This window comes from Pongo abelii, chromosome X (assembly GCF_028885655.2).
Source record: "Pongo abelii isolate AG06213 chromosome X, NHGRI_mPonAbe1-v2.0_pri, whole genome shotgun sequence".
Taxonomy (NCBI): Eukaryota; Metazoa; Chordata; class Mammalia; order Primates; family Hominidae; genus Pongo; species Pongo abelii.
Genome location: NC_072008.2, coordinates 18700887 through 18714854, shown reverse-complemented (window position 1 = coordinate 18714854; position 13968 = coordinate 18700887). Strand labels below are relative to the sequence as shown.

The 13968-nt window shown below is 40.2% G+C and overlaps 1 protein-coding gene across 4 annotated transcripts in view; it reads right to left on the bottom strand.

Annotated features, from left to right (window-relative positions):
• CDKL5 (cyclin dependent kinase like 5) overlaps window positions 1-13968 on the bottom strand; it is a 227453-nt gene that overhangs the window by 31856 nt on the left and 181629 nt on the right. For all 4 annotated transcript variants that reach the window (XM_024240950.3, XM_054544372.2, XM_054544373.2 and 1 more), the window contains 4 exons: window positions 13012-13113; window positions 12351-12456; window positions 8640-8763; window positions 1951-2050 (listed from right to left, as the gene is read on the bottom strand). In XM_024240950.3, coding sequence (XP_024096718.2) covers window positions 1951-2050; window positions 8640-8763; window positions 12351-12456; window positions 13012-13113 — 432 coding nt within the window. The remainder of the gene's footprint in view (window positions 1-1950; window positions 2051-8639; window positions 8764-12350; window positions 12457-13011; window positions 13114-13968) is intronic.

Below are 13968 nucleotides of genomic sequence, written 5' to 3'. Positions count from 1 at the left end.
ATGTTCTACAGACAATGATAAAAGTTTTATTAACACTTTAAACATTTTAAATATTCCTAGGTTAAATCAGGTCTATTTGTTCACCCAGTCTAAGTAACAAATGTAGTAGTATCTGACTGAGTGGGATTTTGATTTGACACTTTAAAAGTAAGCTTCAGTTAAAAATATGGGCAGTTTTTTTAATGACTACTTCAGAAATATTATGCAGCCATTAGGATTGAAGATAATAAAGTATTTGTAGTAACATACATATTCTGTGCATGTAGATATAGATAGACAAACTGTTAAAAGCCAGAATACAAAATCATACTAAAAGGATTGCTCTAATTTAAAACTTAAAAAAAAAAAAAAAAAAAAAAACCCACCTTGTTTCCACAAACATATGCATAGGCTAAACAGCTAGAGGGAAATATACCAAAATCCTAATACTAGTTGTGGTAGGGTATTAAGATTTAAAACAATCTTTTTCTTTTTCTCAAATTTTCTATAATGAACTCATATTTATTTTATAAGGAAATACATAAATTTAACAAGCAAGCAAGTGAAAGAATGATCTAGAAAGATTATCTAGGAAGGTATTTGTTAACATTTCTAGAACATCTGTGAGATAAAAATGCTTACTTCAGGTTATTTATACACATTGCTATGAACATCTACCTAATCTACTTCCCATTGAGTCATAATTCTATAATTTTCATAATAGAAAGGGCCTCAGAAACACTGGGTCTAATCTACTAAACTTATAGATGAAATCAGTGAAATCCATCTGAACAGGCCATTTTGATTGTGTCTTTTTCCTCTTCAGATAAATAAGAATAAATTACGTATGAAGTAAAACTAGAACCAAAACCATTCAAAATGGCTAACTAGGCCAGGCACAGTGGCTCACGCCTAGCACTTTGGGAGGCTTAAGTGGGCAGATTGCTTGAGCTCGGGAGTTCGAGACCAGCCTGGAATACATGGTGAAACCCTGTCTCTACAAGAAATACAAAAAATTAGCTGGGTGTGATGGCGTGCACCCAGTCATTTGGGAGGCTGAGGTGGGAGATCACTTGAGCCCAGGAGGTAGAGGTTGCAGGGAGCTGAGATCACGCCACTGCACTCCAGCCTGGGCAACAGAGTGAGACCCTGTCTCTAAAATAAATAAATAAATAAATAAATAAATAAATAAATAACGGCTAACTCTACCTTGTTTAGCCTTGAAGTTGTCATAAAGAAAAGGGGGATGCAGCCTCATCTAGGGGAAGAACTACTCCTGCTGCTGTCCTACAGGCCGGGTTTCCCCAAGGTTCCCATGTCACTAAACCAGCAGGATCCTTGCTTGGGTGGTTCAGTGAAGTGATGTGAACGGTTCCATGGAGCCAGCTCTTTGTTCAGGCAAAGGGCTCCCAGGAGATCAGGTGCATTCCAACCCACAGCGCGATCAAAAGGCAAACATTTTCCTTCTAACGCAAGCCCTAAAATCCCAGATACGATCTTTGTGACTATATAACTCAGAAACACACCTGTTAACGTAGGAATTCTGTAACCAGCCAGGAGAGAATAAGGAATGATGGTTATTTACAAATTTCAAGATTTAAAAGTAAACCACAAACCCATTTCCTAAGTTTTTGCATATCTTTAAACCCCCAGAGAGAAACAAATCCTGTGTCTTCAAAGTTTTTACATTAATATAAACCCACATAGATAAGAAGTATATTGAGAAAGGCTTAAAGTGTTCTCTGTCATCCAAATTAAATTTCTTCTATTCCTGGAGATTCTGTTGAACGTAGAAAAGGCTCTGTTGAGAGGATAGTTGTAAAGAATTTCAGAAAGAGACATAATACAGTGCATAAATGTCAAGTCTCAATAAGAAAACAATCAACTTTGATTGCCAAGTGCAAAGTGTAAAGTATCCATTGAATAATGCAGAAACATGTTATTATATATAGAAACTGGTCATCTACTTACTGTTTGAGATTTCTTCTTTTTCTTTTTCATTGACCTGAAAAATCCTTGCTTCTCTTTTTCCTTGAGTTGCTCTGAATGACTAATATTTTCAGGACTTTTCCTAAATGAGAAGACATTTTTATCATATTGATTTTTCAATCATTTTCTTACCATTGTGTGACAAATATAATAAGGACTGAAAATCCATGACACTAGGTTCCTATAGCTGGGAAGAATCAAACACTTGGGTAAAGAGCCTCTAAAAAAGCACAGGAGGAACTAAATTTAATCAACCATGGTTAGTGATTATCCTCTGGCACAGGCTCACTCAAAAGAGCAATTTGAGCATTATATGACCTGTAACTGTTGCTGCAAGACCATTTCCATGCTGTTGAAGACCTTAGAGTTTGAGATTATGAAAAGTACACAGCTTAAAGGATGGCTTTTCTGTAACTCTACAAGGGAAAGAGCAAAACATTTTCAACACCTACCTTCATTTTTCTATTTACCTTTTAAAAACCAGCTCGACAAGTGTATTATTAGCGACTTGTCAAGATACTGAACATAAAGATCAATACGGCTATAAAAACATCTTGAATAAAAGTAAAAATTTGCCAGAAACTGGAAATATCCTACTTATTAAACCTTTTATCTATTTATTAAAACTAAATAAAAATAGTTAAGAAAAAAATGTAGGGACAGGTGCAGCGGCTCACACCTGTAATCCTAGCACTTTGGGAGGCTGGGGCAGGATCGCTTGAGGTCAGGAGTTTTAGACCAGTCTGGGCAACATAGAAGACCCCGTTTCTTTTAAAAAAAAAAAAAAAAAAAAAAAAAGCTTTCATGGGGCGGGGGAAAGCTTCTAACTGAAAATACTGACATTAAGCTTGATGCCACTGACACTACCACGTATTTTGAACTCAGAATGATACATTTATAATTTTGAAAGCCAGAAAACTTCAGACATGATGAAATGGGTAAGTGTTGAAAAGTTAAGAGTCTTTATTTTTATTTATTTATTTTTGAGACAGTGTCTTGCTCTGTTGCCCAGGCTGGAGTGTAACGGTGCGATTTTGGCTCACTGCAACCTCTACCTACCGGGTTCAAGTGATTCTCCTGTCCCAGCCTCCCAAGTAGCTGGAATTATAGGCATGCACCACCAGGCCTGGATAGTTTTTTTACTTTCAGTAGAGACAGGGTTTTACCATGTTACCCAGGCTGGTCTCGAACTCCTCACCTCAAGTGATCTGCCCACCTCAGCCTCCCAAAGTGCTGGAATTACAGGTGTGAGCCACCGCGGCCAGCCAAAAGTCTTTAAATGTAGTAGTGTACTGTTGCGAAAAACATTCTAAACCCAATGACAGACTGGGCCTAGGCCCTGGGAATTTGGTAAAAGTTTCTTGTGACAAGTTCTTTTGCAATTAAGGAGATGAAACCCTCTTGCATGGGGCTTAAAGATAGACTGTCGTAAGCTAAACTCCAAGACACAGCATTCAGTCACTTGCCATTGGTAAGGAACACTGCAGAAGAGTGGGGTTTGCTGGAATCACAAAAGCATGACTCTGGATGGAAAGGAGCCTCAGAGAGCATCTAGTAGAAATGGCAACACTATTTTTAACGTTCTGTAACTTCTAGAGGTTAAAGAATTATACATTTATGAAATAGCTATGTCCTTCCACAATACTATCTGCAAAAACACAACCTAGAAGCACAACAGAATATTCAGATTAATGGGTAGAAGTTTTTACCAATCAGAATGAAAGTCTCACAAAATACCACAGGTGTGTTGAGGGTAAAAGTGCTTTCTGCCAATCCAGCAAATCTTTAAGGAAGACATATTCATCATGACTGCCATCTCAGAATGTGAATGGGTGTTACTGTAAGAATGTTAACGCTGGCACAAGAGGAAATGAAGGCTTGAGACACCAGTCCTAGGAGGAAGTAGGATCTTGCATGGTAAGAGGAGAATCTATCCAGGATGAAACAGTGAATAAGATGAAAGTGAGAAGGGGAGGGTAATAAAAGGAAAGCTCAATGTTTGCAGTTTGCATGTTGCATCGTTGGGTCCCCAGGACACAGGGAAGATGGGCCAAAGACCCTCTGCAGGGGCTCTTCAAGAGGCACTGGATAAACCACAGCCCAGGTGGGGACAGAGGAATGATTGGGACATTTTCAAAGATCCAGGCAGAGAAAGATCCCAGAGGCCAAATGAAAAAAAGAAACAAATTACCCTTGAACTGGTGGGTGAAAACTAGGAGTGAAGCGTGTGTTTGCATCACCAAAGACAGAAAGAAGGAAGTCAGAGAGGAAAAACAAAACAAGGGAGAAGCTATGCAGAAACATACATACCCAAAGAATTAACACAGAAAGGGAAGGGAGAAAAGGCTGACAGAGTGACTCAGAGACAGATGGAAAGAGGCTGGCTGGAACAAAGGCACTTGAAAAGCTGTGTTGTATAAAGGAATGGAGAATGAGTTATATACATTGACAGCTGGAACTGAGCCATATGGGTAAGCGTGTGGTTGGTCATTTCCCTCATTTGCGCATTCTGGCCCCTGTGATTCCACCTGGAAGACAGCAGCTTCGTGCTGAGTGGGGTAAAGAGGAGCAGCACAGAAGAAGGGTAAATAGGGGGTTCACATCAATCTCAGAGACAGAAGCTTTGAGAAGGACTATTCATCCAGTCACCTGGCACCTTCTCCAGAGCAGCAGTTGGGACCAAAACAGTATGGGAGGAGGGCAATGAGACAAGTGGTAAGCAGGCACACAGGCATGGGACCCTAACATTATCTAACATGACAGCTATTTCCATAAGGGTCCAAGAGGAGACACAATTCCAAAGATTCACCTAAAGAAAGGAAGGAATTAAAATCCAATGAATCACTCAACCAACATTCAGCGAGTACTTTATACATGTCAGGCCCTGTTAGGTGTTGAAGAAACAGAGAAAAATAAAAGAACGAATCTGATCTTACTCAAGCTGCTCACAGACTCTTGTTGGGGGTAGGGGACAAGTTTGACAGCTAGGGAATGGGGCGGGGGGGCATCACGGTCAGGCTTATGGGACTTCAGTATAATGTCTCTGAGAGCAGCATGGAAGGTGAGCTGAAGCGGTGAGGAGCATTACTCTGTGACACTTTCTCTGCCACCCTCCCCCCCCATCCCCCGGCAATGTGATGAGCGTGGTTAGCTAATGTGCGAGAAGAGAGAGTCAGTGAATAATTCTACGGGAGTAACTCTGAAAGCTATGATGACAAGCACTAATGGATACCAATATATTCATAACCTTATGAGAAAAAGAAGGCTGGGATTGTGCAAGTTACAGCAATTCTTTAACTAGTGGGATTTCTTTCTTTTTTTTAGACGGAGTTTCACTCTTGTTGCCCAGGCTGGAGTGCAATGACGTAATGTCGGCTCACCGCAACCTCCACCTCCTGGGTTCAAATGATTCTCCTGCCTCAGCCTCCCGAGTAGCTGGGATTACCGGCATGCGCCACCACGCTCAGCTAATTTTGTATTTTCAGTAGAGACGGGGTTTTTCCATGTTGGTCAAGCCGGTCTCGAACTCCCGACCTCAGGTGATCCGCCCGCCTTGGCCTCCCAAAGTGCTGGGATTACAGGAGTGAGCCACCGTGCCTGGCCAACTAGTGGGATTTCTAAGTAATTTGGTTTACTCTTTAAACATCAATTTTTAACCCAATTGACAGCAGTCTTTCTAAACATATTTATACATTTTGTCTTTCAAAGCAAAGTGAAGCTGCCTGTTTTATAAACACACACTCCATAGAGATCTATGATATGTATGATTTTCCCACCTGCTTCTCTCCATAGCTATTGCTTGGATCCTTTTCCCTCTGCACACTGTAGTATTACCTTGAACTATTTCTTGCCCTGACAACCTCAGTGCTGCCTGCTAGAACTGAGCATAAATGAAGAACAGACTCCAAATGAGGGTGGGGGTGTTATCCTACTAGTAAAGATAATTAATCCCACCATATTAATTCTATTTTGCTTGTTCTGAGATATTTTGGCTACCTCCTGATTCTTAAGTGGGTTCTACATAACTGAGATGGCCAGAATAACAGCCTGGATATCATACTGCAATATCTATTTATTGCTTTAAAATATAACATAGTAGCTTGACTTTCCCATTGCAAGAAAGGGGTACACTGTACAAATATTCTCTTCCCGAAGTAAATCTGAAGTACTACCACCAAGAAAAAACAGACTGACCTTAGGTAAGAGATTATTTAGGAACTGCAATTCACGGCCAGGCACAGTGGCTCATGCCTGTAATCCCAGGACTTTGGAAGGCTGAGGCGGTCAGATCACTTGAGCTCAGGAGTGGGAGTCCAGCCTGGGCAGCATAGTGAGACCCCATGTTTACAAAAGATACAAAAATTAGCCAGGCATGGTGGCATGTACCCACAGTCTGGGCTACTCAGGAGGCTAAGGTAGGAGGATAGCTTGAGCCCAGGAAGCAGAAGTTGCAGTTAGCCAAGATTGCACCACCGCATTACAGCCTGGGCAACAGAGCCAGACCCTGTCTCCACCCCCTCGCAACAAAGAATAGCAAGTCACTATATTACCATAACAAGGCTCTTTGATGTTTTTTGTAAGTTACCAAATGTGCATTTCTCTCAAATATGAAGAATCTGATGAACCAATTCGAGAGCTTGTTCAAGAAAAAAAATCAAGATGAGTCAAGCTGAACTAATGACAGACTAAGTGAGATGAGATGAAGGAAGGAAATACGTCATAGCAGCATTATCACGAAGAGTTAACAGAAACAAAAGAATAGAGCCAGTTCATTACTGGCAATTCTGGAACTCTCAAGTCTCACAACAGCAATACTAGAATAAGGATGACCTGATGAAGACTCAACTAAAGTTCAACATCCCAATTGAGCCTCTCATTCTTTTTAAAACAACTCTTTTTAGGTTTCTATACATATCCACGCATAAAACAAGTTGTACTTAAACTGATTATCAAAAGACAGAAACAATACATTACTAACACTGCCTATCCCAAATTTGGATTTAATTTTGATCTGACCTAATTTTCACAGGACTAAGGTAATCTGTAATTGTTACTCTTTTAAATCATCACCACTTCATTATGTAATAACCAAGAGAACCCAATCCCTTCTGTACTTCTGTATTCTCACCATTTAGACAATTTTGTCATGACTTATCAAAGCCACACCAGAAAATGGTCAACACTGGTAAGTAAAGAAGTTATACCTGTGTTCTCACGTTAATTCGCAGATCTTTTCTATATACTAGGGAGCTTAAAACAGTCACATGGAGAAAGAACACCAAAGTTTATCATCAAAGTGGAGGGGAAACACCTGATGCTGAAGTTAGATGACAACGATAGTAACTGCAGTCACTAACATTAATGAATGCTTACAGAGCCAGGCATTATTCTAGGTGCTTTTAATGTATTGCCTCATTTAATTTTCACATGAACCCTATGAGGAAGGTGCCATTCTTAGCCCTATTTTACACATGAGGAAACCAAGGGACAAATAGACACAGTCCCCTGATTGATAGACAAGTTGCCATCAATCAAGATATCCTATTTCCAGAGTCTAAACTCTTAGTCACGAATGTTAAGACTGTCATTTTATAAATAGGCAATGGATGTAAATTGTGCTTATACAGCAAAAGTGTATTTATAGCTTTTAAGAAGTCATTTTTTATATTGTTTTAAGAATAATTAAGTAATTTTCACTATAGGGCACAATAACACCGAAACCTTGATGTAACTTTGTCAACAGGGTCCAAATTGTGACATCACATGGAGTCAGGAGTACTGACATAAGGCCCTTCTGTTACTTCTGGCAACAAACACCAGAGAGGGACTCTCTGACAGACTGGTCTTATTCCAAATCCAGTGTCTTACAGTGATGTCCCATTTTATGCTCTTGGTAGAGAACCTGGGCAGTCTTTCAGGGTAGTTGAGAAGAAGTCTACATTATTATTTTTCTTAAAGTCCTTACTCCTCAGACAGATTTGCTAATGGATCTTGATAACACTGTAATTCTCTCCCTAAATATTTATTAGATATGACACAGAAAAGATAAAAGAATAAGAAAAGTTGCCACATCATTTGTGCCTTTCATTACCATTATGCTTTTATGGTAGCATAAAGGACTGTTCCCCTATTTCTTTTTACCCTGAATGACAGACAGGTAGCACAGAGGTAACAACCATGAGCTTTGGAGTCGGAGCCCATTTAAGTTTGAACCCTGGCTCCCTTCTCCATGTTACTGGCTGTCCGGCACCGGGCCAGTTCCTAGACTTTTCCAAGCTTCAGTGTCCCTGCCTCTAGCATGGAAGCACAGTGTGACTATGAGAACTGACTGAGACGATGCACATCAAATGCTAAGCAAAGTGTACCTGGCTCAATGTCAACAAAAGGAGACCGCAGAAGTCATCATTCATATCAGAAGAACACAGTGGAAAGCGTATCAGGTATTTAATAATCCAGGAGATTTTTTTTCCCTTACATGATATTTAATATAAATGCCAAACTGGAAAAAAGTTACCAATAATGAAAAATCACATTTTCCTTATTCAATAATTTATCTAGAGAAAAAAAGGCCTAGCAGGAGAAAGAACACTAAAAAGCTCATCCAGAATTTATTTCAACTCTTAAATCTACAATTAAAAAGAGGAAGAGTAAAAACAAACCAAAATGCTCACCATGGATCGAATGCTGGTTGTCTTTTTGAGTGGTTGGTTCCAGAACTGCTCTCTGACGGTAGAGAAGAAACTCTAGTTGACACATTATTTTCATGGAAAGAATTGTCTGGACGTGGAGATGGCACTGAATAAAGAAAAAAGTAAGTCACTGATGGACTTTTTTTTTTTTTTTTTTAGACAGGGTCTCGCTCTGTCACCCAGGCTGGAGTGCAGTGGCGTGATCTCGGCTCAGTGCAGCCTTGACCTCCCAGGCTCAAGCAGTCCTCCTGCCTGAGCCTCCCAAAGTGATGAGATTACAGACATGAACCACTGCAGATGGCTGATGTTCTCTTTTGGTCAAAGCAGTTTTCACATTATCCTACCGCATTTTCTCTAACACAAATAAAACAACAAACAAACATATAAAAATCCTCATCAGCTCTTCACATAACTTTTGTGTTTTCTGAGGGTGAAGGCATTCCAGGGAACCTTGTCCCTCCATCCACTGCTTATGACACTAATTTGCAAGGGTTAGTTAACACCAGGTAATATGTATTGAAAACAGTAAACTGACCTGCCAGCTGATAAAGTGAAGAACATTGTAAGATATTTTCTTTCTCTCTCTCTCTCTTTTTTTTTTTTTTTTTTAAATAAGAGATTGTTACTCACGCTGGAGTGCAGTGGCACGATCATGGTTCACTGCAAACTCCACCTCCCAGGCTCAGGTGATCCTCCCACCTTAGCCTCCTGGGTAGCTGGGACCACAGGTGCACACCACCACACCTGGCTAATTTTTTGTAGAGACAAGGTTTCACCATGTTGCCCAGGCTGGTCTCGAACTCTTGAGCTCAAGCGATCTGCTCACCTCAGCCTCCCAAAGTGCTGGGATTACAGACGTGAACCACCGCGCCCGGCCAGGATATTTTCAAGTGTGAATCTTGTAGCCCCTACCACCATTCCCTGCCACCGTTTTGGCATTCTTTGAAGTTCAAGCTTTCTTATCATAGACCAACAATGTAAAATCTATTCTTAGTCTGAAGTAATGAATATGTGTGCTGAAACAGACAAACTACAGTTTAAGCCTTGACACTTGGGAGGTAGTATCACTCGTTTTTAAACTACATTACACAGAAATTTAGCTATTTCTACAAAAATATTATTTTTCTCTAAATTCTAAATGAACAGAAAAAGATAAAATATAATGTATGTGAATGAATACTTTTCTGCTTTTGGGGGGATAGTTATTAACTTTTTCTGTCAATTTCTAAGAATGATTATAATAAAAATAGACTGGAAATTTTACCACAAAAGGAATATACAGACTGTATATAAAGATAAATGACACAATTTCACTTGACTCTTGACCAATAGGAATGAAAACGGGAAGAATTCTGGAAACATCTGTTATTTCAATGACACCACCAAATCTTCCTCTACGACTTAGTAGTATCATTGAAATGACAGATGTCTCCAGATGTTTCATCTACTTAAATATTTTCCTTCTATATCTGAAATTTTTAAAATTAAAACATTCCACCTGCCAAGCTCTCACTACCCTTTCTACTAATGGGGTAGAGACATATGAAGTATTTCTCCGAATTAACTGATTTATTTTTTTTTGCAATCAAAATAAAACCGTGTTTCCAGAGGTCGAAGACTAACTAACTTAAATCTCCATTAGCATTTTATATTAATGTATATTCTCCAGACATCTATGGAAATAACACACCTATGCTACATTTTGGAGGTAATGCTTCAGTGATAGAAGAAAAGGCTTTTGCACATGTATGCTATAATATTTTAATTAAATTAAATCTTAATTAAAAGCTTAGTCCCATAAAATTATTATTATTATTATTATTATTTTTGAGACGGAGTCTCGCTCTGTCGCCCAGGCTGGAGTGCAGTGGTGCGGTTTTGGCTCACTGCAAGCTCCGCCTCCTGGGTTCACGCCATTCTTCTGCCTCAGCCTCCCGAGTAGCTGGGACTACAGGCACCCACCACCACACCTGGCTATTTTATTTTTTATTTTTTTTAGTAGAGACGGGGTTTTGCCATGTTAGCCAGGATGGTCTCGATTTCCTGACCTCGTGATCCTCCTGCCTCGGCCTCCCAAAGTGGTGGGATTACAGGCGTGAGCCACTGTGCCTGGCCAGTCCCATAAAATACTAAAGTGTAATCGTGGTATCAGGAAAAAATGCATTAAATGGCATATTCAATCAATGCCTTATGTTTTTCCAAAGGTGGGGCTGGAAGGGAAGGAACAGAGTAGCCTAATCATTAAATATACATTTAGTCCTAAATAACACTTCTGCACATTTATTTAGCTGGGGTTCCTAATTAAAATGACTAAGCAGTTCTCCATGCCCCCGCCCCAGATCCTGCCCCTTTCCAACTATCCTCTTAAAACAACAGAAATAGTGGGAAGTCAGGCAACGTGGGCATAGGAGGCTTTAGAAAGCTGTGGTGACTCCTGAAGGCTTTACAGGCCTCCTGACCCAAGGCCTTGCTCTTGGCCCTGTGGGCTTGCTGTCCATTTTCTCCACCAGGGTGTTGGAATGCCCAAGGGCTTTACAATCTATTACTGCATAGTTACTAAAAGGGATTGCCTTTGTCATTCAATGTCTCCTAAGTTTGTACAACCCCAAAAGCATCTGTTTTAGTTGTCTGCTAAATAACAAAGTACATTTTAGGCTGTGCAAGTACACTTGAAATTTTTCTTTAATTCAATTGACAAATATTTATGAAACTGTGCGAGGCAGTGTACTTAGTCAATGAGAATAAAAAGAAAAGAACTGAGTGTCTCACAACCTTGTGAGAGAGAACTCAGACAAAGAATCAGTGCAATGTGGTCAGTGTTACATCAGAGTTACAGGCAAGGTACGACAGACAGAACAGAGAAGAAAATGTTTCACTCCATCTGGAACAAACTGTGGGAAGATATTATACTGAAGAGGACCTTAAAGAAAGGGACAGAAACAAGCTGTTCCAGCAGGAGGAAGAGTACATTACAGGCCAGAGGAGGGCACAGCCTGTGCAGTCCCATAGGCTGGGTACGAGAAAGATCTGGGGGGTGGTGGAGAAAGTGGCTGGAGAGCATGGCAAGGGCCAGACCATGGGAAGTCTGGAATGACATCCTAGAGAATTCAGATTTTGTCCTGATGCCAATGGAAAGCCACCAAAAGACTCTCAACAGGTGAGCGATAGGGGATTAGGAGTAGGGTGGGGTGGGGTAGGCAATGGGATGCCTTGCTCTATTTCTTCCCCCCTTGTAGCACTTAGTATCTTTTACTGCTCTATATAATTATTATGTTTAGTGTCCATCTCTCCTCCCGAGGAAGTGAGTTCCGTGATGGTGAAGATCTTTGGCTATCTTGTTCACCAACAAGTTCTAAGCCAGAACAGTGCCAGATACACAGGTAACATCAATAAGTATGTTATGGCTTGACAGAACAAAATGAGTGGTATGGTCAGAACATAGCTTCAGAAGGATCACTCTAGTCACTATATTGATGGGTAACTTGGAGATAGGGAGACCAGTTAAGAGGCTACTTAAGGAGGCCAATTCATAAGCCAGGAGGGCCTGACTTAGCAGGAGCAGAGGCAGGGAGAACTGCTGGAAGGCGACAGTGTAGGTGAGAAGGCCGCTGGCCTGAGTCGGTGAAAGCAGTGTGTACATAAAGCGAGAGAGGGAGGAGAGGGGAACCTGTTGAATGCCGGGGGTGGGCTTACCTCTGTAAAAGCTACCAACTCTCCTTGGCACAGGATCATTGTATAGATGTCTATTTTCTTTGGGGGCTGTGCCATCATCAGAGTGTGGGTCATGATACACTCCACCCTGAGGCAGGAAAGAAATTTATAAAAGTTAAGCCACACATTGATGACAATATTGCCTATGACTTTTTTCTTGAGACAGGGTCTCACTCTATTGCCCAGGCTGTAGTGCAGTAGTAGGATCATGGCTTACTGTAGCCTTGACTGCCCCAGTTCAAGCAATCCTCCTGCCTCAGCCTCCCGAGTAGCTAGGACTACAGGCACACGCTGCTACACCCAGCTAATTTTTTAAACTTTTTGTAGAGATGGGGTCTTGCTATGTTGCCCAGGCTGGTCTTGAACTCCTGGACACAAGCAATCCTCCCACCTCAGCCTCCCAAAGTGCTGGGATTACATGTGTGAGCCACCTGGCCCAAATTTAGAACTGTACCTAATCAATCTATAATTGACTTAATGATCTTTTTGAAAGAAAACTCAGAATTATGCCACAAGGAAAACTACTTACTTTATAAGCCACTTCAACTTATTTGTGGGAGATTGGATATTAATACATTTTAAAAGCTAGGCAGTAATGATGTTGAACAAATAATGTTTACAGGCATATTTTATTGTGACATACCTCAGACTTCTGGCGTGTATGGAAGGAAGAGGTGCCTTCTCTGGAGGTCTCTTTGACCGAAGATCTTGCCACAGTCATCTCTGGAGGGAGCTGTTCTCCAGGCTGGAAGTAAAATTTAAAAGCATTTATAAGAGCATCCTGTTCCTAGGGATGGAACTCATCATGGCCTTTATTTGGTAGAACTAGGACCATAACCAGCTAAAATAAAAAATGTTAGTTGGCTAAAATACAAATAGTCCCATAAAAGTGAATAATCTGATGAAGGTAATATAAGTCAAATTTCACACAGATGGAAAGTAAAATTCTCATTAAAGTTAAGGCAAGCAGGGAACAAATTAATCTGAAAATAGTTCAATTAATTATTAAAAACAAAAAAAAATTACCCTTCTAATATCTAGACAGTCATGGTTCTGAGCGGCCCTCTGATTAGGAATTCTATTAGTTTATCTGAAATTTCTCTAGCAGATTTTAAGTCTGAGTTCTCCAAAATGAACTGTGCAGTTCCAAAAGTATTTTTCATGCGGGACTTATATGGCAAAGTCAGATGAAAATAAGTGATTTTTGAATATATCAAGGAATAGAGTAAGTCCTTTTAATAATTTTTTGTGTTAAAATCCTCTTAACTACTATAGTTTACGTGCTTAAATTCTTGTCTTAATCTTCTCTAGGATAACAGCACTTATGTTTCATGTATTTTCTGAAGCCAAATCATGATAGTGCTCATCTCCAAAGACATACCACTATCTTTCTCTCTCAAGTAAGTGAGTCACAAGCTCAGAACAGTACTCGGTCCACAACGGTGTTCACTGAGGGGAAAAAACATAGCATTTTCTATCATCAGAAAAAAAGATTAAGGAAGAAAATTACCAAGTCATTAGAAGGAGTTCGCTGCATTGTATATCTGTATATTATGCACAGAAAAGGGCATTACCTTAAGCCTATGTGACATATCAAAAA